Source organism: Trichoderma asperellum, chromosome 3, assembly GCF_020647865.1.
Source record: "Trichoderma asperellum chromosome 3, complete sequence".
Taxonomy (NCBI): Eukaryota; Fungi; Ascomycota; class Sordariomycetes; order Hypocreales; family Hypocreaceae; genus Trichoderma; species Trichoderma asperellum.
The window spans coordinates 4,877,214-4,898,539 of NC_089417.1; the positions used below are offsets into that span (position 1 = coordinate 4,877,214).

Below are 21,326 nucleotides of genomic sequence, written 5' to 3' on the forward strand. Positions count from 1 at the left end.
ATATGGCGTGTCATGTACTGTTCCGCTGCCAGGCCATTTATCCACAAATAAATGCGGATTGGTGCCCAACAAGGAGGCAAGAGGCCTAACAAAAGGAGGGGTTAATTCGACATTCCTAGCGCCGCTATTTGGACACAAAGCTGTTCTAAACACCACCTCAGCAGCATTCAATCACTAATATCCTGCATCTACCCTACAAACCAGTCAACGGTAGTATCAAGGGCGCGCCTTGGTTGGCTAGTCCCTTCGGGTTACCATCTCCCGAGCCAATAGGAAGCCGCAGCAAGCCGCAGCCTCGTACGTGTATTAAAACCACAGAGCGGCCCTTAAGCGTAGTTTTCCAGATACTATCAAACATACCCAATTAGCATTCAGAGCTTGCTCCTTGTAGCTTCAAACAGAAATCCTGCCGGTAAGACGAACCCCTCGGCTACACATTAGCGCGCACCCTCTGTCCCTTCTCCGACGCAATGCAACCATCTCACATGCATCTCTGTTTATCACTGCTTATGCTTCTCTTGGGCTGATACCTGCTGCACGTCAGCCCCTCCCCATAATACAACCAATACTTAGTCTTGTCTTTCTCTTGCTTACAGATCTCTCTGGCTTGGCCATTTCTTATACAGAGTGCTATAAAATCCTCTGTCAACCCCCCGCCATGGCTTCCAGGATCGCCACCCGTCGTTTACTCTCTCCTCTTACCAAACCTCAATTCCAACGACCGTCTTTCATCCGCACAATGGCCACTTCAGGAGTACGCCGCCCATATGAGTTTCTTCTCATCATCCCGGACAAGCCTGGCCCCGAGGTGCGGAAGAGGCGTCTCGAAGTTAGAGCGTATGTACCTATTCCTTCGGCTACCGTATGTAAGCGAGATAGACAACTAAGTGTAATATCACCATACATAGCCAACACTTTTCAGATATGGCACCTACCCTGGACTCTGGCAAGCTGAAAATGGGCGGTACATATACCTATATCCTTATTTTCCTCAACTGTTCAAACTTGCATGGACTAATAAATGGCAATTTCTAGGAGCCATTCTGCATGACGTTCCTGTCAACGACGAAGCCGAAAACTTGGACTTCGCCGGCAGCCTCATGGTTTTGGTTGCAGAGTCTGCGGAGGAAGCCAAAAACATGCTCAAGGACGATATTTACGTCAAAGCAGATGTCTGGGATTTGGAAAAGGTGAGAATGACTTCAGTTGACTTCATTTTAAGGCTATAGAGACTGACACTGCCAACCCACCAGGTCCAAGTCTATCCCATAAAGTGCGGATTCAGATTCCCCTTGTAACCAAGGGAAGAGAAGCATTGTATAGATAGCAACGGTCCTGATCGATTCATCTTATCAAATGAAGAAAAAAAAAGAGTAAATGCCACCAAAGCAAATTAAAAAGTGATGTATCCGATGTCCCCGTTAGCCATCATCCCATCAGCATAGCTGAGCAGATACCATCGCTGGACGGCCACTATAACTTCCAGACCCTTAAGAAACCCCAATGCAAAATGATAGAACTAAAAAGGAAATATTACACTAAGCTTCCCAAAAGCGATTCACATACGTAAGACTTTAAAAACGAGGGCTAATAGATAAGAGGGCCACGAGAGGCCATCTTTCCAAGCCACCTTGCAAAATGAAAGTTATCGTGCTGCAAATAACAATTCAATTGTCATCGGCATGAGCCGCTGTTGCCTCTTCTGCTGCAACTCTCAGATCATAACTGAGGTCGAAACATTCGGCAAGGAGCTCACTGACACTGCCTTGTCCTTCGGGAATATCGCCATTAACAACAAATTTGCCGTCTACCCTCAGGTTATCGAGAGAGTTGAGCTATTTAGAATAGAGAGAAAGATAAAGTCAGTCCATGATACAATTCTTTGCTTCCAATTCTGTAATTTTTTGATGGCTCATACCTTCATGCTATAAGGATACAGCTCTCTTACTGAAGAGACGCCGCCACTGTCCCTGACTTCGAGGAGACATCTCTTGAGAGTTTGGAGCTGGTTATAGATGGGCAAAAGTGCCTCAGAAACCGGCTCTGAGGCTAATATGAAAGAATAAATGTAGGCGTAGCTTCGCCTCGTCAAATACAGCATCGTTCGCTGCGTGTATAGGTCGGCGGGTCTGCCTCTGTCATCATAAAAGTTTCCATTCTGTCGGCTTTCGTCAATCTTATCCAGCTGGCGTTGGAAGTCATATAAATCTGTCTCGCGCAGAGCCCAGGCTTGTGTCAATGATAGCTTCTCTAGCTCGTTACGAATGCCAACAAGGGTATTGTAAGTTGGGCGGAATGCCTCTGGCATAACACCTTGTCTGCAGAAGATCAATTAGACGCTGGCAAAGAGATACTCAAAGGCGCTTCTCAGTCAGTTACTTACCTCTCCAATACTATCTCCGACCACTTGAGGCAACGCTGATAGAGTTCTCCAATTTCCACAGAACCTTTGGGGACGGATCCATCTTCAGCGATAAACTGGCCATCTTTGCGCTTCTCTCCAATATCGAGCAGCTGCTTTTGCAGCTTTTGTACTTCGTGGCTCGAAAACTATGCAAGCCCAAGATGAGAATCTGAATTAGTACCTCTATAGAGGAATATTTGCCACGGTACATACCCTTGCTTTTGTGTTCGCAAACGAAATAGATCGTATGATGGAAATCAACTTCTCATATGTTGCAAGAAGAGGCTCTCCGATGCGTCCTAATCGCTTTTGGAGGTTCTCTAATGTGGACTGGCACTTCTCCACTCGCTTTGATAGGAGCTCGAGGAGATACGGATAGTTCTCTGTCTTGTTATCGCGAGTCTTTGCTTGGTTTATGCTTAGAGAAAGGTTTGCTAGCGTCGCCTTGATGCTCCCGAGATCTTTGGCTGAATAGAGATCGGCCTCGGTCAAGTGGTCAAGCAGTCTCTTAATAGTCGATGTTAATGCGTAGTTTGCGGGGATCTCGTTATTGCGTCCGATCGTGAGGTAGAACAGGGACAGCAGTTGGAAGCAGCTCTCCAAGACTTTGTCAACTATTTGTTTGCGCCATTAGTTAGTCATCGTCTCTCTCTCTCTCTCGCGTGGTACTGAGCTTGGCTTGACTTGCGTCGATTCTCTTCCTTGCTCCCCGTCTCAGTGCGTATTTCGTTCAGCTCTTTTACCCTTGCAATCGTCTCGTCATAGAGAGGGAGGATGTCTTGGCTTCGAATATATGTGGTTCGGTCCTGCTTCAAGAGTAGGAGCTTGTCGCGGACGACGACAAGGCTGTCTAGGATAGCCTGTTCCCGGGCATCCTGCGGCAGAGGTACGGCGGGGGTATCCATGCTGTGTTATAGGTAGTTATAGGTTGGAAGAAGATAGCAGTAGCTGCGCGATCACGCAAAAAGGCTGACTATGTGATGGCGACAGATAGATTTCGTCGAAACTCTAGATTCCAGATGTTCCGGGGACAAACTTGTATAAGATCTGATGCCCGGATCCGGGATTCGTCGGCCAATTGATTGCCGTAAGTATATAAGCCTGGGAGAACCTCGTGGAGATGCTACGGCGCGTATTCGGGGGCAACGGGATTGCCGCACAGATGCCAGTAAATGAAAGTCAAGGGAACAAGAATGGTCTTCCGAATCGCAAACAAGCAGAGAGTCGCAATACTGCCAAACTCGCTGCCTTGGTTCAATGCACTGGTGGGGAAGCTGAGCTTCAAGGTGGGGTGGCTGTGGAATGCGTTTGGATGAGTTCAGACGGTGACGACGTCGCGCAGCTTGGGCGGCCTCGCTCTGCAGCGGGTCTGCGGATGCTGATTGGCCGTCGGCGGCTCCAGCCGCTTCCAGCCAATCAGCGCCGAACCCCGCTTGCGGCACCTGGACGGCACGCGGAAAAACCATTGACCCCAGCGCTTTAGGTCTTCAAGCCCTCCATCCGCCGAAATTTCGACCAGGGTAATTTTTTGTGGTCCCTCTACAGCCTTTTGTGGTGATAATTGATTTGTCCAAACCACTACTCTCTTCTCGTGCAGACTTGACATCTTCCCATATCCGCACAGACAAATCTCACACAATGTCTACCGCCGAGCTCGCTTCTTCCTACGCGGCCCTGATCCTCGCCGACGATGGCGTTGAGATCACCGTGAGTGTTTCCATATCCCGTCGCCTTTTTTTGCCGTCGTCTGCGGCGCGGAAATGTCGAAAAATTCTGTGCCCCGCGAGCAAAGAGGCGACATGAAACACCATGGGAAATCTCTTTTGTGTGCTAATCGATTCTTCTTTCGCAACTCTCTAGGCCGACAAGCTCCAGACCCTGATCTCCGCCGCTAAGGTCGAGGTTGAGCCCATCTGGACCTCAATCTTCGCCAAGGTACGAATTTCAAAAAAACACCTAGACTCGACGAAAAAAAAAAACGCCGAATGAGAAATTGAATTATGGACGCTGACGAGTTATGGTTCCCCCCGCTATACAGGCTCTGGAGGGCAAGGACATCAAGGACCTCCTGGTCAACGTCGGCTCTGGTGGCGGTGCTGCTGCCGCTGCTGGTGGCGCTGCCGCTGCTGCTGGCGGTGCTGCCGCTGAGGCCGCTCCCGAGGAGGAGAAGGTTGAGGGTGCGTACTGGCCATTCTACGGCTCCCCGTTTCTGGCAACCCAGGGGATTTATATGCTAATACTTTTGTGCAGAGAAGGAGGAGTCCGACGAGGACATGGGTTTCGGTCTCTTCGACTAAACAGCCAACATCATCTGTTGCGGCGACTGTTTTCTCTATTGCTTCTTTGTACTTCAACTGCAGGGCACTTCGGAGTCTTTATACACATCGATGGATGCATTCAGGATGGAGTGGGCGCCTATATCCCGCGTCCTGGGCAGAGTAGCTTTTTTCATAAGGATAATATGATTAATGCTCTCACACGACGGAGTTCACGCATGGAAGGGACAAATGGTCAATTAAATGACTCGGGAAGAATAAAAGAAATTTTTTTGATCAACTCTTGGAATTTATTCCCGGTGACCGTGAAGTAATGGGGGGCGGAAAGGAGCATTGAGATTGATACTACTCGTAATGGTGGACGCTACGTTCATCTAGTGGTAAAAGCTCTCGAATGTGCAACCCTCTGTTCCAGAAAAACAATTAGGGCGTTCTTGCAGCCAACCTAGGCTTAATTGCCTCCTCGTATTCCCTCCATGCCGGCAGTTCCATGCTCTACGGCATACCAAGCGGTCTATTTTACAATAAGCACAGATGAAGGGACAAGTCCGGCCTCCTTTAGCGTCTTGGACATGTCCAAATCGCCCTGGAATGTCTTTCTGGGGAACGTAGTCGTAAATGTCGTCACCGGCTTTCCAGTCTCGCTCTGTAACTGCTGCGCAAGCTCAAACAGCGTCGTCTCGGCGGGTAGCGTCTTCATAATGTTGCCCGAGTCAGTCTGCAGCTTCAGCTTCGCCTCTGTGTGGTCTGCCTTTGGTCGAGGGGCTGCAGCGGCGGCTGGCGCAGCGGAAGATGAGGAGGATACCGCCTCGGGAGCTCTGCCCTCACGAGCAGCTTTAGCCTCTTCAGCTTTGCGGCGACGTTCAGCCTTGTCCTCTTCAATCTTGGCCTTGATTCGCTTCTTTGCCTCGGCTTCCTCAATCTTCTCCTTGCGTTTCTGCATGGCTTCTTTGATTTGCTCTTTTCGTGCAAGTTCTTCCTTTGCCTCCTGGGTTTCCTTTGTAGATTTTTGTCGGATTTTCTACGCACGTGTTAGCGTGAGACACAATGATGAAGATGGGGAAATAGATGGTTTACCTCATTGCGCTTTGCATCTTCTTTATCCTTCTCTGCCTGAGCGGCCTTCTTTGCCACAAGCCGTTCTCTCAGCTCTTCAAGTTTTGCCTTCTTCTCGTCTTCGGTCAGGGGTGCAATCTCCTCAGTAGACTCGGAGAAGTCTGTATGCTCACTATTTCAATGTCAATACAAACCACCTGGAGCTGAGAAAAGCAAGAGATGAGAGTTCATACGTCTTGGTAGCATGGTAGCTGGCCAAATCGTGGTTCCTGAATCGTTTCCCGCACTCGTTACAGATAAGTGATTTAGCAGACTGGCCAGATTCCAGCTCGGCAATCTTTGCCTTGGTCTCATCCTCCTCTTCGTCATCATCGGGGGCTGCGGCTTGGATTTCCTCCAGCGATTTATCCTGGTTATCCTCTAGCCACTGCAAGGCACCCTGCACTGTTATGAACTTGTAAGTAAAGAAGTGTGTGAGATGAGATGAGTCGCCGGAGATGCTGGAAACACGAAGCCACTCACATCCTCCAGACTTTTTGACGGCGAGCTCAGCCCGAGCTCGCTCAAAGCCCATGTCAATCAGGGTATCTAGATCGGAAGCCATGTTTGCGATTCTCGGATTTGGAGAGATTGGAGATGGTGAAGATGGGGGCGTGGCCGTGGATGATGAAATAGGTGTGAAGGCGATTGAGCAGGTGTGGGGTAGGGAGAATGGCAGCAGCTCTCAGATTGGGACGTCGAGTGGGGGCAGCGTTGAGGATGGGAGAGTGCAGTGCAGCTGTTGTAGCAGGCTTCAAAAGGTAGGAATGAAGATTGGAAGAGTAAGACGACAGACAAGATAGAGGCTTGGTGTGCCTATGAACAGCATTGAATTTGGTAAGCCGTGGATCCAAGCTGGCTGCGCTTTGTACCTAATGTGGTGTAACTTGCAGGCATTTAGGTACCAACAGCTACGTAAGATGGCGTCAACGCCACTTACAGAGCAGGTTGCATACATCAAACTCCAGGTTTCAAGCTATTGAGCTATCTAGATGCTACGCCAAAGTTAATAAACAAGAGATTGTCACAAGGCAAAATGCAGCAAGTGCAATTGCACCTTGACTGATTGACATGGAGGACTGACAGTTTATCATGTGATGGCCATCAAGCAACCAATACAGGTACACCCAGCAGCAGTCAACATCTAGAGCTCCTTAGCTTTTCTCGGAATGCCACACGTGGAGAGCATCACACGCTGCTACTTGCATACATGGACAGCTAACTAAAATGCCAACTAGTTCAAATCATCATGGCTTTTGCTATTTTTCTACTCTTTAGAGAGACATTGTAGAGACCAGTGTATACAAAACCATACAAAAGGCATACACAGCATTGTCCGTCTCCGTGTCTGCCCCCTGCACGGGCCAAAGGTCCCTGAGACCCGGCTTAGTCATGCCCGCAATCTTCATTCAGGCCAGCTCAGCCTCGCCAGCCAATCTCGATACAGGGGCCCGAAGCCAAAGCGACATGCCATCAATCACGTCGCCAGAAACGTCTCCGGATCTCTTCTTTGTAATCAGACAATAGCTGCCCGCGTGCCCGTCGCCCAACAAGCACACACTTTTATTTCTCCCCGCCGCTGTTGTTCGCATCATCCTTTTTTTCCCACACGAGGCTCTTTTTCTCTTCTTTCTTCTTCTTCGAGTCTCCCTTTTTCTGTTCCAACTTAAATTCTAATTCCGCCGCGTTTCCCCGCCGTCACCAGCGCCATCGATCTAAACACGACGACATCTTCCACTCACGACTTGTGGCTCGTCTGCCTTCGATCTTCTTTTCAGAAACTCCCTACAGCCTCCTCCTGCTCAGAAGCAGCTTGTTATCCGCCTCCTAATCCGCCATGTCTGTCGAAATCGAGCCCCTTGAGCTGTCATTTAGGCGTATGTTTGTCTGCGCCTTCTCTCGTGTCCATAAGGATGTTTCCGAGTCAGAATAATCGTTGACGGATTGGCTATGCACAGGGCCCTTCACCGTCGAGGTCTCGCAGATCTTGAAGATCAGAAACCCAAGTTCATCTCCTTTGGCCTTCAAGGTATGCAGCTACGCAAATATGCCACCTTTAGCTTTTTTTTTTTTTTGTTCCCTTCAGCTGTCTGCCTGGACCTGCGTCTGCTTGTGGATACCTCCTGTTTCATCATAATCCCTGTTAACAAACATATCTCTAGGTCAAAACTACGGCTCCTAAGCAGTACGATTGATCCTCCTATTGCGATTCTATATTGGCTCCGTTGGAAGCAAGATTTAACAATTTCCCCCCTATTACAGATATTGTGTTCGACCAAATGCGGGCCGTATCGAGCCTGGGCAAGACTTTGATGTCACTGGTACGTTGAAATACGACAAACGAGCAGCAGGTTTCATTATGTGGCTGACAATGGCATAGTCCTCCTGCAGGCCATGAAGGCTGATCCTCCGCTGGATGCCAAGTGCCGAGACAAGTTTCTCGTCCAATCCGCTCCCATCACTGCAGACAAGGAATTCGCTACTATTGCTTCAGTGGTAAGCCACCACCTGCATGGCATTGTCTATATATAGGTGCATGAACTGACGGTATTACGCCCATAGCTCGAGACCACAGACAAGGCCAGCATATTTGAGCGAAAGATCCGAGTCAACTGGCTTGCTGCTGGTGAAAGCCCCGACAATGGCCCCAGTGCAGCTCACCCCGCCAATGCGACACCCATCAAGCAAGCAGCGGTGAATGGAGTGCGTATAGACGTCAACCCCGGCTAAATTTTTCCGATGCAGCTAACAGCAGCCCACCAGTCTTACGATACTCCCGAACCTACTCGAGCTTATTCATCTCCAAGCGGCGACGCCTCAACCCCCGCGCCACCTCCGTATGTCGACGAAAAGGAAGACGACGATTCTAGGCCGCAAACCGCAAAGTCAGCAGCGTCCAAGACTGCTTCTGCCGTTGCTGGTACAGTCCAGTCAGGCACCGACGAACTCAAGGCCAAGATCGCCAAGCTTGAGGCTGAATTGGCAAACTACAAAGATGGCGGCCTGAGACAGCGTAATGTCAAGGGCAGCTCAAGCAGTGAGAAGGGCGCTGCCGGTGCAGTTGCTCAACAAGCCAAGCAAGGCGTCGAGGGTGTACCCGTTCAGATTGCAGCCATCTTGTGTCTCGTCAGCTTCCTTCTTGCCTACCTATTTTTCTAGATTTAGGTCTCTCTTGATGATGAGCAACACGCAACTTTGTGTTTTTTCCTAAACTAATATAGGCGAGAGACATGGGAGGAGAATCAATTATAGGGGTTATACCTGCTGCATTAGGAGAAGCATTGTCGCCCAACACAGGATGCCTGATTTTGAAAATTATTTTCCGCGGCAATATTCAGTCTCAATGACGAGAGACAGGGCTTCTTTTGGGCGCATAAGAATCACCATTCCACCTAGTGGAATTTGGGATGATGGCGGCGCATTCACCTTAGGGGATGGGGGCTTTTGTTTTTTTGCTTGTATGAAGAAAGTTGATAAGGGAAAAAGCTGTGCGAGAGCTATGGATGGGAATTGCGCAGTATTGGAATTCATGGCATATTGTCCGTATATTCTTGGGCGAAGAATACGGGGGCTATGGAAGCAGGGCTAGCATCACTCGCACTTGACTTCTCGAAGCTGTTTTGAGTGAAGTTGAGCATTGTGGTGCGAGTTCTCTGTACTTTAACTCTTTTTTGTCTGTTTTTTTTTGTTTTGTTTTTTTGGCAATAGTTTCTAGTATCTGATAGGCGTGCCTTTGCTCCTTCTTCTTCCCTTCTTGTTCTTTTAAAGTCTTATTGATTAAGCAGTTTTAACAAAGAGAATTATTGCCAGAGTCGCCAGCAGCAGTGGCCAAGCCGTCCTGCCAAACCCACCCACCAGGAAGAAACCATCATATCCGCGGCATCAGCTGTGTTGAATAGAACATCTACCAGATCTTTGGAGAACATACAAGCTCAGTTTTCAGGGCGCGTAGGTTGTCAATGGTTATTATGAATGCTTCAGGTCGCATTCTTACCACTGATGAAGCAGGCAGAACAGCACGGCGCGGGAGAGCCGATGCGCCCACACCAACTATAAGAAACAGTGTGTTGGGCTATTCTGAAGGATCATCTTCCCGATATAAATAAGTATAAAGGCCAGACGCTCCTCTATGCATTTCCTTCTTCATGGCTGCATAAAACGACGGCCATGCAGCCACCAGGCCGCCCACACAGGCCGCCTACAATAGCGGCGAGTGGTCTACAGCAGCGCCTTGTTTCAAAATTTCAGCGCGATGATCCAATGGGGCCTAAATAGATGGGAAATGAAGTGAGTTTTCGCTGAGGAGCCTTGTGGTATGCCTATAGCAGTCTCTGGAGCTGGCGGCCTCAAGCTAGGTGTGCCAGATACTGAAGATATAATCTCCCCTTTGTATCTCCTGTTGCGTCCGCGAGTTAGAACCCCCCCTCCTTTTGCTCTGCCACTTCGTTCATCTTAATCTCTATTATTCTCCTATTGTACTCTTCTCACTCATCTTGACTAAAGGCATATATATTCATTCATTCAGTAACAAGAAAGAAAAAAAAAAAGTCATCGGCGACCCTTCCAGCAGAGTGGATGCCATCTGTAACAGTCATCCCGGACTCTGTCTCCAGTCTCCCCGAGAAAAAAAATGAACTACCCCCCTTCACTGTTACTGCAGACGTCGTCCACAAGGTAGCTGAGATAGGCGAAACCGGGACGGCAGTGTACAAGAACTACGAAGAGGGCGAGGCGGCGAGATTTCAGGCCGCGACGCTCAATACTATCAACAAGCAGCTCCCAGACCTACTCAACGACACTCGCAAACTTTTCGATAGTGGCAAAGAGCGCAATCATGCCATCGCCAGTAGTGTCAGGCAAATGGCTGAATCGTTATGAAAAAGATGGCCAACGCTCAGGTCAATTGCGCAGATACCCATACAGCAAAATGTCAAGGGAATCAACGCATCAGTCTCGTCTTCGAGCAAGTCCATCTCTAAAGCCGCAGATACACCGTACAGCACAACGCCAACAGCATCAACGCAGCCGTGTCTTCCTCAGGCAAGTCCATCTCCTCAGCCGCCGACTCCATCAAGACAGCTGCGAAGGAGCTCGTTCCGGAAGTGCACGGGAGTGCGCCTCATGGCCAAAAAATCGCTGTGCATAAGCGTAGGGCTTCATCGCGGCCATTCATGGAGCAGATGCTTTTTTTTTTTTTTTTTTTTTTTTTTTTTTTGGAGATTAAGCAGGTGAATCGCAACCTGGAGAGTATTCGCGAGGAGCTCTGGCGCACCACGTCTGGCGGCGCGGGCAAAGGCGGATTCGCTGAAGTGGTGTATAACTTTGTCGATATGGAGGCCGGGAGATGTCAGTATGAGAATGACTGCTTTCTTTGTTTGGCATCCCGACACTTCGTGGCATTCGGCGTTTTACGCAAAAGTCAAGGACAAGCCGCTGCCGTCGACGTTTATGGGCGGGTCGGATTGTCTAGACCGGTTTGTGTATTGCGATGAAGGCGATTCGGCAGGGCATGAAGGAGCAGGGCAAGGGTCCCAGCAAAAAACCCTACTTTTCATATTTTTGATTCCGTCCTGGTACAATATAGCAATTACGGATCCTCTTCATTTTCCGGATGAAATTCTTCCTTTGAGACTGGTAGGACCAAAACATGATGGAGGCAAACCCCCTCGTGTCACTTGTCCTTCCTCGGCAGCAGAGAACCTTGGCTCTACAAGCTGTAGGGAATAACTTTCAAGAGAAACTCCTTAATCGGGGTGCGGCAAAAGTCGTGGGGGGAGTGACAGAATTCTCATCGGCCTTTGGAGGTTTCGCTGCTGGGGCCGTCACGGGGGATATTGCCGTGGTAGGTTTGGGTATGCTTGCTTCTCCCTTGGCGCCACTGGTCGCAATCCCTCTCGTATGCGGGATGGCCGTTGCTGGACTTTATACGGGGGCTTCAGCTGCAGATTACATGATGGACACTTTATCTAACAGGGAACCACGGGTGCTTGGGTCACCATCAACTGAGAGAAGAAGGCAAGGAAAATGAGGAAGATGAGACGGGTGGCTGAGATCCGCTGAGGCGCACCATGCTCACCCATTGCTTATTTCTAGGGAGATTGCGTATAACCGTGTTCCTTTCATAGATTTTCTTAGGTTGAATATATTAATAACTCAACTAATGTATGTTGTAAAATCATTGCCCGATATCCCTGGCTTATGGCAAGTCAATAAGCCGCCATATGAATTACACGTTTGAACTCGTCAAATAGCAATAAACTTCATTTCTCATAGCCAGTCTAGAATCTATAGCCCTCTTCTAGATGCATCTAGATGTGTTAATCCGTCTCAGCTGATCCCTCGTATTGGATTCTACCCATGCTCCTTAAAACGCCAAAGGGTAAGGAGACGGAGCACTTTTATATATCTCCAAAAACGCTTATTACAAGATTCTAGCCTTCCCGAGCCGAGCACTGAGCTCACCAAGACGACTGTACAAAAGGGACATGAAACACCTTGATCATTTTTACTAGATCTTTAGGCCTCGACTTCAGACTCCTTCCACTTGGTGCCACCGCCGACCAAACGGCCACCCTCCTTTCGCTTGACACGGCAGCTCATACCAACGTTGTCGTCCCAGATGAATCGCCAGATGGCATAAGTCCAGCTCTGGTGGTGAGGCAGAGGCTCATAAAACTCTTTGGCAATTTCATACAGGGAATGAAGCCGTGTCCAAGGGATAGCGGGGAAGTCGTGGTGCTCGTTGTGATATCCAACATTGTAGGCAAGGAAGTTGAGAGGACCATAGTACGAGAAGGTCTCCGGAAGAGGGATTTTGTTGTCAGGATTGCGCTGAGTGGGGGTAATGGTCTCATATACGTAATGCTCAGCGATAAAATGGCCAGCCAAGGGATGCAAGCTGCCAGCCAGGAAGGAGGAGAGCAGCAGGTAGAGGAGGGCGTTGTAAGAAGTAAAGCGAACCAGGACGACGTCAAAGGAGAGCTGAACAAGAATGTTTAGGAAGTGGATCTTGGTCAAGTCCACGCGATACACCGTCATGGGGCGGATGGCATAAAAGAAGATTTGGAAGGTGCAAAAGAATGCCTTGCCGAGGATGGAGTTGAGCACAATGGCCTCCAGAGCGGTGGGCAGATCAGTGTCCAGGCCATCCACACCGAGGGACTTGTGGTGAGTGAGATGGTATGGCTATAAAGGAGACCAGACCAGTTAGCATACAGTTTCCCAATCGCTTGTGGGGATAGGCAAGTTTGACATACTCTGAAAGAAGCACTGTAAGGAATGCCAATGGGCAGGTTGGCAAACATGGCGATCAAGCGATTGGCCAGAGGACTCTTGAAAGCAAGATTGTGGGAGATCTCGTGGATCGCCAGAAAGAGGTTCTGGTTCGCAGTGGCGCCAAAGATGTATGCGATGGCCCAGAATTTCAGGGACCAGAAGGGCGTTGACTGCAGGAGATAGGCGAGCACAACTTGCAGACCAACAACGCCGGCAACAACATATTTAGTCATGGGTTCGGGGCCGCATAGCTTAAGGACCTGGACCAAATCATGTCAGCATGTTTGAACAGAATATAGGAGAGACGGGGGGGAGACGTGGCGGGGTTACCTCGGGATGGGCCTTGATGATGGCGAGACGCCTCGTGCGGTGCGGTTCTTCGGTGTAGGTCCAGAGGAAGTCGAGCTTGTCTTGTTCTTGTTGAGGCGCAGACGAAGCATTGGCCGGAGGAGTGGCCTCCTTGGTGGCCGTCGAGGCCGCAGACCGTGCCATTGGGGGCAAGCTTGGTGTTGAGTAACGGGAGAATGAATGGCCACTATCAGAGCAGCGCAGAGCAGAGAAGAGCTGGCAGTGACAATGGCAATAGCAATAGCAACTCCAACGTCAGCGACTGTGTCACCACTGCCAAGATGCAAGTTGAGAGTCGAGGTGCGAGGTTAGAAACAGCTGGTCGCAGCTCTGGCGTGTTTGATCTGCCAAGTGGGCTGTTTCGTAATGCTAAAAGCAAAGGCGGTGTCTGCTACTCCGTACATACATACGCAAGCATTGGTTATGGCGGGCAGTTACCTAGGTAGTTTGTGGCCCAAAGAAAAAAAAAATGGAAGCCAGAGGGACAGGTACAGCGCGCGGTTTGCAGGTACAGCCACGCACTGAACCACCTATAATTGCGGGGTGGCGCTCTCCGTAGCTGCGCTGTAAAAAAAGCTTGTCTAGCCGAGAGAGGAAGTACCGGGGGGCTGAGGCGCCAATCAGAGCGCTGGATCGAGCAGGTGGCGACGGTGGACACGCTTCGGAGCCGAGAGCTGGTGGGTGGTCTGATTTGGAGGAGTTGACAGTATGTAATAAAGGGTGATAGGTAGACAAGCAGCACAATGAGCATAAAAATAGAAATAGAGATAAAAACGGTACAAAGGGAATGATGTGATAGAGCAGATGGATTACTAAGGTGGATGGGATATTATGCAAGACTGGGCAGCTGCAGTATAAATTGTCAAGTTCACGATACTACCTACCTAGGTATAAAACATGGAGCCAAGTTTCAGCCCACTTTGGCGCATGCACTAGACTAATAGTACTACTCTGCAAATAGCATCTCGGGGGTATGTAACACCATTACCCGGGAGCTGAACGATTATTACTATTGAGAGATGGACTTCAGTTGGATATGTTGCTGGCCGGCTGCTGAAGTTGCATGCAGCGAGTGTATATTGTTTTAGAATTTCTCTATTTTTAGGAAGGTAGGTGTTATACAGGTATATAGAGTACAGAGCCCCTACATATTATCTCCATACGAGGATAGGAGGATCTTATTGTGGCCAAATATGGATCTACTTTCTCGTGTTCCTGTTGATCAAAGTTTAATACCCCGAAAGTCATGCATCATCAACATCATACATTCGTCACAAATTTACAGTTATAGCTACGAATACGATTGAGTGGCCTCTACAAACTCTTACGCTACGATCGATGCTAATAACATACCTTACCTACCAATACTTGCGTCAACATCATCTACAAATTAAATCGTTAGCTCTCGCACGATGCAGGACATCGTGTGAGATGAGGGAGAAAAAAAGAGAAAAGAAAAAAGAAAACTGCCATGCATTTCTGCAGGCTTTTGCATCGTTCTCTCCGAAAAACAATTTCGCGAGAGACGTAGTGAATATTTCGACTCTTCGGCCTTTGTACCCCAGTACGCGGCTCATCTATAGTGGTGCACCCCTTTGGCCGCTGTCCGTCCTTCCTCTAGAAAAAATGCAATATGTATAAGGACATTATGTTTATACGCTTCGCAATGCCGTCTCGTTAGCCCAAACTTTGGCTTATATACCTTGTCCCTTTCTCTCTCTTCTCGTTGTGGTATCAATTTCTTCTTCTTCTTCTTCTCTCTCTCGTATACTTCATAACTTCATAGCCCGTTGCTCGCGCAAGAAAATACGCCGCCTACTGACCCAGAGTCGTACGCATCGATAATGCTCTGAACGCTGGCGTACGTGCCTGCAGAGAGGAAGAACAGCCCCATGAGGATGATGAAGATGTTCATGGCCGTTGAAAAGGCGGCGGTGATGGGGTTCCGTTTTCGACCGGCCTTTTCGTCTACGCTTCGCATACGCAGGTAGGCAACGCCCCAGAAGATGAAGCCGAACCAGCTGTCGAAAAGGGATGACATGACAGCCAAGACTATGAGGGCACTTTGTTAGTATATGATATTGATGAATAGCAGTCATGAACAACTCACGAGAATTAAAAAAGGGAATGACTTGGGAGATGATGAAGGCAAAGATCCAGGTAACGAGCAGGATGCCGAACCAGCTGGCCCATCCCACAAAAGTGTGGCTATTCATGTGCACCGAGTTGCGAAACATGCGGAAGAAGACAAAACGAGCCGTGACCGAAGCATACAGACATCCAAGGAAAATCAGTGTCGGAATCATGAAGGAGAAGGAAGCCTTTTTGTAAACAGTCTCCAGGGATCCAAAAGCGGGAGCCGTAACATATTGGTTGCCAGTATATGCGTAGATGACTGCGCCAACAACGGAGAAGACGATAATTTCGGCAATGGTGCAGGCCCAGAGCGACTTGGGGAATTCCCTGCAAGTGACTTGATTAGTATACATCTGTGAAAAAGAAGAATATAAATAGGTCAAAGAATTGCTCACTTGGGATCTCGCATCTCGGCAATGAAGCTCGGGAGCGTAATCTGGCCGATAAACGTATAGCTAATGTTAAGGAAGGCACCCATTGCGTTGACGAATGAGGTTCCCTTGACTGGGATGGCCGTGACAATTGGCGATCCCAGGGCCGCAGTGTAGCCCGCAGGCTCCTTCTGGATGCCCGCAAAGATGGTGGCCAGCAGCACGGAGATGAAGGTAAAGAAGGCAGACGCCGTGCCAAGTTTGGACATCATGCTGAACGTACGAGGCAGCGAAGCGATCAAGCAGATGACGGTGACGACGACGCTGAATACCACGGTGCGGCACCCACCGACATGGTCGCTCTCCGTCATGGTGTTGAGGTACTTTGCGCCGACCAGAACGTGCAGGCCCTGGATAAAGGTATTATTCAAGACAAACATGATGGCGGTCCCCCACCATGCCCATTCCTTGCCCCAGAAGAGCATCTGGCCAATGTCGCACACGTCGCGCACCTCTGGATGTCGCAGACAAAACTCCCACAGGATGAGACTTGTATAGAGCACAACGGCGGCCACGAACACGGTCAAGATCAGACCGGGGACAAGGCCCAAGACGCTGTACGACCAGGGGAAACTCATAATGGCCAGACAGATGTACTCGCTGAAGAGCAGCGCGGCAGTCTTTTGCCACGAGCAGGTTCGGTACTGGATCGAGGTGCCATCTTCTGAGGCGAGCTGTCGGTTGAGAATTGCTTCGCTCGACTCTTCGCCTTCGGAGACGTCGTTCTTGAGATATGCCGGCAGCGGCGCTATGCGAGGACCGACCCAGACCCCAGCGCCGCCAAAGAGAGAGGCAAAGCGCGAGAAGCCGCTGGAGTGAGACACGGTGGCCTCGAGGTCATCAGACTCTGTCTTGAACTTTTCAGACATGACTGCGACACGAGAACAATGGAAAGGGGGAGAAGAGAAGAAAAGAAGGAAGTGAACAGATGTGCTATGTATGTATATACTGGCAAGGTCAATCTGTATTAAAATCTCGACGGATAATCCAAGGAATGAAACAGGAACATCAAGCCAGACTCTACTATGCCACAGGTATACGGGACAAGATATGAAGCTGGAATGGAGATTCTATGATGGCGGCGAGGAGGAGGACGAAGACGACAGAGAGGAGGAGAGGGAGATGGAGCGTCGGTGCAGCGAGGGCCCGACAATATGTAAAAACGGCGATCCCTCGCACGCAGTAGCACGCTCTTGCTGCCGCTTCTGGTCCAATAAGACGGGCTCGTAGGCAAGGTTTGCACCTCTTAGCGGCAGGCCAGAGCAGGGATTTCGCGAGCACGTCAACCGTGGCGGCCATGTCTGGAGCCCCCAGAAGCGAAGAGAGCGCGGCCCCCATGCCTTGATCCCGCCCAGGCAGCGCTCGAACTGCTGCTCACCGAACGATGACGTTATTTCGATCTAGCGGGCCCCAGGCTGGGACAGCCTCCAACCCGCATCACGACGAATCCTGTGGAGTCGCATCATTTTTTAGCCCGAATCTCGCGGAGCGGTTGAGTCTTGCGGTCTTGGCTTGGACCACCCCCCGAAAGAAAACGCTCCGCTGCGAGTCGCATAATTTTGCCGCCCGATCCGCTTTTGTGCTGCGCGGGATTGGAAACAGGAAAAGTGCAAGGCAAGGGAGAAGAACGATTTTTCGCAGCCGGACTTGGCCAAGTCGCATTCCAGTTGGCCAGTTGTGAGAGGATAGCTCTGGTTGCGTGCTCAGAAGGCACTTGGCAGGGGACGAGAGACGGGGGGCGCCTGATTGGACGAGGTGGCGGGTCTGGCGTCTCTGTGGCTTGTTCTAGCTGAAACTCTCCATTGCCTGTGCCTTTTTGTCTGCTGGAGCGGGCCAACAGATCTGATCTCAGCTGCTCGCACGGACAAATAGTGGTGGCTAGTGCCTGAGATGGAGGTTTTTCCCGTTTGTCGCCACGGTGTCGTAAGAGAGCGTGTAGGTACATATTGATTGGTATATCATTGTTACCATTGGTTCACTTGGGGCCAGCCGAGGGATACTGACACGAAAAAAAAAAAAGCAAGGTCGTAAATGGCGAGTTGGTCGCATGGTTTCCCTTCCATGGTTTGAACAAGGCTACCAGGTTGATTGATAGGACCATGTCCTAGGCTGGAGTTTATGACCGACAATCCACCGCGCAGATAGCGAACTGGGCTCTTCTAGCCCTCAATAGACGCGTGATGTTTGTCGGTGGAGGTTTAGAGGAAGAGCTTAGCAAGGTCCAAGCCTGAGATAGACTGAGAAGTTGCTGCACACGCCATTGCTCAAGCGCATCGCGCAATCCGCGAAGCCGGGGCCTCAGCGGGCTGGAGATGGCCAGATTTGGCAATTCTAGTGGTGGTTTAAGCTTATTTCAGTACGTACCCTCTAGGCACCACCGTTTTCACGTGCTACTATGCGTGCACATACAACGGGGGAGATATCGAGAGATGACATTGAGTGAGCTCAAGGGTTTGGGATTGTCTTTTGTTTTGGATCTCGGAACAATGTACATATTTCTCGAGAGGAATGAATGGGAGTGATTGTCTGATCCGAAAATTCAAGCCGAGGCGCAAAGTGGATATGCGGCGTGCGGAAATAACGGCAGTGTCAGCGAGTGCTGGGCACTGCCTATCTGACACTCTACGCGCTCAACACCAGCTGCCACTCACTCACCTTTGATATCACCAGACGTAACTTCAAATAACTACAGAATCTTGCTGCCTTTTCCTTTCTCTCTCTTTTTTCTCGTCCTACACAACTCGAGACGAAAAAAGAAAAACTGGACTGAGATGGCGCGAGGAGGAAAAAGGAGGAAAACCCAAAAAAAGATACGCACAACCGGCAAAAGGGTTCGGTGCTGGACCCCTTAGGTTCCAACACCTACGTCCCTGCCGAATTTGTTGTCGTTGAGAGTCGAACCAGAGTGTCGTTTATCCCAATCGATCCCCAGAGGAGGCAGTTTGACCTGACCGTTGCACCACGGCGCCCCTGCCTCCCCGACCACCAGAAGTGAAAACACTGATTATAAGGCTATGTGTGCTGTTTTGCCGTCAGCTGTCAGTCATTAGCTGCTAGTTGCCAGCTGTCCGTTCCTCGTCCTCCAGTTGCGGGAAAAGGAACGCTGAAGAGGCACCTAGGAGCTGTATCAAGTGTCTAGGGCACCGTTGTATCTGCGCTGATGATCCGCAGAGCTGAAAAGATATAGCCATGAGTTACGCTGGAATAGCTCATAGTAAGTCTGTAGCTGCTCTAGACAAATCGAGAGATCCGTCTTGTGACATATCCGCATCTCAGTCATCCAGCTTCGAAGAATATAGGTGCAGAGTAAGCAGATGTAAACCACTCATTGGATGACAAACAGCTTCCTAGATTTGGCACCAAATGGATAAGAGCCTCAAACAATCCAAGTGGCAGTTCCGATTTGGTGGCCACGTCCTGCCCAGCTGGCTGTCGTGAAAAGGGCGCAGGGGTTATCACTGCACTCGCAGTCCCTCTCGCCAGTGTCAAGATAAAGGCAGGCAAACCCAGGTCAAAAAGGCGCCAGGAGAATAAATATACGCCGAATAGTCGAGGCAAATATGATTACAGGTGTTGGATGAAAGTTATAAATTCACTCGCCAGAATATGGACAAATTATGATAAATTCAGGCAAAAGACGGGGAAAAAAAAATAAAAGTCTACAATGGAGGTGGCGTGCTGGAAACTGGTGTCGGAATGGATAGCGCTTGAGGGCAAGCTACTCCCGAAGCGGAAATGGGCTGCCCTTTGTGGACTGGCCGCACCGATAAATGCATGCGGCGATTACACCGTGAATGGTAGAGCGCGAAATCAGAGGTACTATGTACAATTGTCTACATATTGGATGGAGTGGTCCAGTTTGATCAAAGTCATCTAACTGACATCTTCTTAAATAATACTTTGCTTCTGGTAGCTGAGATTTCAGGAGCAATGTTGATTAGCGGCTTCATAGTTTGCCTTTCCACCAGCATTATCCCTTCATGCATCCTAGACCCATGATTCAGCCATTGCCCAGAGTTTACGAGCTATGGCTGCTTCTTGTGCGTACTTTGGCACCTCTTTAATCTGGCAGTCATCAATATAGGCTCCTGGATGATCTATGAGACTGTTAGTCGTACTCTGCAGAGCCAAAACGAAGAAGCAACATACCCTCTAGGCTTGGATCTAAAGCAGCAACGAGAAAGCTGGCAACTCCCTGGCTTGCCGTCTTATACGTCATGTTTGGATTCCTAAACTCGCTTGGGAGGTGTCTTTGAAGTTCAGTCAGGACAACTAATCAGCCAAAATCAGCATCCTTATCATCCGTAATAAGAGCAAAAGTTGACCCACCTCCCGGAGCAGCGCTGACAGCCGTAATCCTTTCTCCAGCATAGCCCTCATTCAAACCTCTAGTCAACAGCATCAGCGCTGTGCTGCTTTGAGAATAGGCCAAAAAGGGGATATATCCAGTGCCGGCATCTTTTACCCAGCCCATGCCGAGCTTTTCTGCATTGTAAATATCGACTTGCTCCTCTAGCGGAAGATCCTTGTTTCCCTCAAAGTTGTAGTCACTAAAGCGAAACGGCTGTATGTAGAATCCACCGCTCACAATGTTGACAACTCGCGCCCTTGGCCCCGCCGCCTTTAGCTGTGGAGACAGGAGAGTTGTGAGTAGGAAGTGACCAAGGAAGTTGGTGGCCAAGTGAGCTTCGATCCCCTGTTTCGTGACCTCCCTCTCTGGGATAGCCATAACTCCCGCATTATTAATCATGATGTCAATAACAGGTGTTAGTTTTTGGATGTTGGCTGCTGCTTCGCGAATGCTTTCCAAGTCGGACAAATTTACTTGGGCGACATGAATTTGCGCCTTTATTGCTGTGTGTTGAGTACGGATAGTATCGGCGACGGCAGAGGCTTTTGAGACTGTACGAGCCGTGAATATCAAGTTTGCTGGGCTGTACTTGGCGAGAGCCTGAGCAGTAGTTGCTCCAAGACCATTCGGGCTTACACCAGTGATGAGAACTTTTATGAGTATGTTAGCCCAGATTGTGTTTTGATAGAAAAGAAGCAAGTGTCTAACCTGTCTTTCCAGTAATCTGGTCGCGAAAAGAAGATGCCACTTCTTCGGCAGTTGTCTCTGCCCCAAAATTGCTAGCCAAAGTCATGATGCTCTATACTGTGCACAAATTCAACTATACAGCGAGTCTTTAACATCTATACATGCTCTAATGGGCCCTATTTATATCTCTTTCAACACAACATAATTCCTCTTGGGCCTTCAGTATCACCGGGAACTTGCTGCTATCTCCGCCCTGAAAGCCAATCTTGCATGACCTTTTTAGGAAAAGCCAGATCGGAATGGTGGCTTGCGCACCACGGAGT

The 21,326-nt window shown here is 49.5% G+C and overlaps 9 protein-coding genes across 9 annotated transcripts; 3 read left to right on the forward strand and 6 right to left on the reverse strand.

Annotated features, from left to right (window-relative positions):
* Window positions 1-177: 177 nt before the first annotated feature.
* On the forward strand, window positions 178-1,371 carry TrAFT101_006214 (uncharacterized protein). The gene is made up of 5 exons (XM_024903965.2): window positions 178-412; window positions 597-837; window positions 909-964; window positions 1,036-1,190; window positions 1,254-1,371. Exons 2-5 carry the CDS (start codon window positions 659-661, stop codon window positions 1,296-1,298), a joined length of 435 nt encoding a protein of 144 aa, XP_024760743.1. The 5' UTR covers window positions 178-412; window positions 597-658; the 3' UTR covers window positions 1,299-1,371.
* On the reverse strand, window positions 1,201-3,694 carry TrAFT101_006215 (uncharacterized protein). Its single transcript, XM_024909879.2, has 5 exons — window positions 3,093-3,694; window positions 2,618-3,018; window positions 2,384-2,550; window positions 1,919-2,318; window positions 1,201-1,835 (listed from the first exon to the last, which is right to left on the reverse strand). The coding sequence occupies exons 1-5, from the start codon at window positions 3,307-3,309 to the stop codon at window positions 1,668-1,670; spliced, it is 1,353 nt and encodes a 450-aa protein (XP_024760744.1). The 5' UTR covers window positions 3,310-3,694; the 3' UTR covers window positions 1,201-1,667.
* A 260-nt stretch (window positions 3,695-3,954) lies between these two features.
* ALTA12 (ribosomal protein P1) lies at window positions 3,955-5,012 on the forward strand. The gene is made up of 4 exons (XM_024908233.2): window positions 3,955-4,111; window positions 4,265-4,339; window positions 4,443-4,581; window positions 4,655-5,012. The coding sequence occupies exons 1-4, from the start codon at window positions 4,043-4,045 to the stop codon at window positions 4,699-4,701; spliced, it is 330 nt and encodes a 109-aa protein (XP_024760745.1). The 5' UTR covers window positions 3,955-4,042; the 3' UTR covers window positions 4,702-5,012.
* On the reverse strand, window positions 4,928-6,686 carry TrAFT101_006217 (uncharacterized protein). The gene is made up of 5 exons (XM_024900300.2): window positions 6,667-6,686; window positions 6,259-6,591; window positions 5,970-6,180; window positions 5,758-5,908; window positions 4,928-5,701 (listed from the first exon to the last, which is right to left on the reverse strand). Exons 2-5 carry the CDS (start codon window positions 6,338-6,340, stop codon window positions 5,195-5,197), a joined length of 951 nt encoding a protein of 316 aa, XP_024760746.1. The 5' UTR covers window positions 6,341-6,591; window positions 6,667-6,686; the 3' UTR covers window positions 4,928-5,194.
* A 926-nt stretch (window positions 6,687-7,612) lies between these two features.
* TrAFT101_006218 (uncharacterized protein) lies at window positions 7,613-8,934 on the forward strand (the record flags this gene model as incomplete). Its single annotated transcript, XM_024905673.2, has 7 exons — window positions 7,613-7,652; window positions 7,734-7,804; window positions 7,938-7,960; window positions 8,038-8,096; window positions 8,156-8,271; window positions 8,338-8,478; window positions 8,539-8,934. 7 exons carry the CDS (start codon window positions 7,613-7,615, stop codon window positions 8,932-8,934), a joined length of 846 nt encoding a protein of 281 aa, XP_024760747.1.
* A 2,941-nt stretch (window positions 8,935-11,875) lies between these two features.
* TrAFT101_006219 (uncharacterized protein) lies at window positions 11,876-13,897 on the reverse strand. The gene is made up of 3 exons (XM_024905676.2): window positions 13,381-13,897; window positions 13,032-13,310; window positions 11,876-12,960 (listed from the first exon to the last, which is right to left on the reverse strand). Exons 1-3 carry the CDS (start codon window positions 13,540-13,542, stop codon window positions 12,292-12,294), a joined length of 1,110 nt encoding a protein of 369 aa, XP_024760749.1. The 5' UTR covers window positions 13,543-13,897; the 3' UTR covers window positions 11,876-12,291.
* Window positions 13,898-15,178: 1,281 nt separating this feature from the next.
* Window positions 15,179-16,834, reverse strand: TrAFT101_006220 (uncharacterized protein; the record flags this gene model as incomplete). Its single annotated transcript, XM_024900161.2, has 3 exons — window positions 15,179-15,450; window positions 15,509-15,861; window positions 15,930-16,834. The coding sequence occupies 3 exons, from the start codon at window positions 16,832-16,834 to the stop codon at window positions 15,179-15,181; spliced, it is 1,530 nt and encodes a 509-aa protein (XP_024760750.2).
* Window positions 16,835-17,427: 593 nt separating this feature from the next.
* TrAFT101_006221 (uncharacterized protein) lies at window positions 17,428-17,910 on the reverse strand (the record flags this gene model as incomplete). The annotated part of the gene is made up of 1 exon (XM_066127686.1): window positions 17,428-17,910. The coding sequence occupies one exon, from the start codon at window positions 17,908-17,910 to the stop codon at window positions 17,428-17,430; it is 483 nt and encodes a 160-aa protein (XP_065983799.1).
* A 2,042-nt stretch (window positions 17,911-19,952) lies between these two features.
* TrAFT101_006222 (uncharacterized protein) lies at window positions 19,953-21,109 on the reverse strand (the record flags this gene model as incomplete). Its single annotated transcript, XM_024903968.1, has 4 exons — window positions 19,953-20,062; window positions 20,115-20,237; window positions 20,295-20,966; window positions 21,025-21,109. The coding sequence occupies 4 exons, from the start codon at window positions 21,107-21,109 to the stop codon at window positions 19,953-19,955; spliced, it is 990 nt and encodes a 329-aa protein (XP_024760751.1).
* Window positions 21,110-21,326: the final 217 nt, after the last annotated feature.

Bases quoted from the DNA above. Each gene is read 5' to 3' on its own strand.
- TrAFT101_006217 (XM_024900300.2), bottom strand. From the start codon at position 6,340: ATGGCTTCCGATCTAGATACCCTGATTGACATGGGCTTTGAGCGAGCT. The intron at 6,181-6,258 runs GTGAGTGGCTTC...AGTTCATAACAG, and splicing joins CGTCAAAAAGTCTGGAGGAT to TGCAGGGTGCCTTGCAGTGG. The intron at 5,909-5,969 runs GTATGAACTCTC...ACATTGAAATAG, and splicing joins AGCTACCATGCTACCAAGAC to TGAGCATACAGACTTCTCCG.
- TrAFT101_006215 (XM_024909879.2), bottom strand. From the start codon at position 3,309: ATGGATACCCCCGCCGTACCTCTGCCGCAGGATGCCCGGGAACAGGCT. The intron at 2,551-2,617 runs GTATGTACCGTG...GGGCTTGCATAG, and splicing joins TTGCGAACACAAAAGCAAGG to TTTTCGAGCCACGAAGTACA. The intron at 1,836-1,918 runs GTATGAGCCATC...TATTCTAAATAG, and splicing joins TGTATCCTTATAGCATGAAG to CTCAACTCTCTCGATAACCT.
- TrAFT101_006214 (XM_024903965.2), top strand. From the start codon at position 659: ATGGCTTCCAGGATCGCCACCCGTCGTTTACTCTCTCCTCTTACCAAA. The intron at 965-1,035 runs GTACATATACCT...GGCAATTTCTAG, and splicing joins TGGCAAGCTGAAAATGGGCG to GAGCCATTCTGCATGACGTT. The intron at 1,191-1,253 runs GTGAGAATGACT...CCAACCCACCAG, and splicing joins ATGTCTGGGATTTGGAAAAG to GTCCAAGTCTATCCCATAAA.
- TrAFT101_006219 (XM_024905676.2), bottom strand. From the start codon at position 13,542: ATGGCACGGTCTGCGGCCTCGACGGCCACCAAGGAGGCCACTCCTCCG. The intron at 13,311-13,380 runs GTAACCCCGCCA...GATTTGGTCCAG, and splicing joins TCATCAAGGCCCATCCCGAG to GTCCTTAAGCTATGCGGCCC. The intron at 12,961-13,031 runs GTATGTCAAACT...TCTCCTTTATAG, and splicing joins CTTACAGTGCTTCTTTCAGA to CCATACCATCTCACTCACCA.
- ALTA12 (XM_024908233.2), top strand. From the start codon at position 4,043: ATGTCTACCGCCGAGCTCGCTTCTTCCTACGCGGCCCTGATCCTCGCC. The intron at 4,112-4,264 runs GTGAGTGTTTCC...GCAACTCTCTAG, and splicing joins ACGATGGCGTTGAGATCACC to GCCGACAAGCTCCAGACCCT. The intron at 4,582-4,654 runs GTGCGTACTGGC...ACTTTTGTGCAG, and splicing joins CGAGGAGGAGAAGGTTGAGG to AGAAGGAGGAGTCCGACGAG.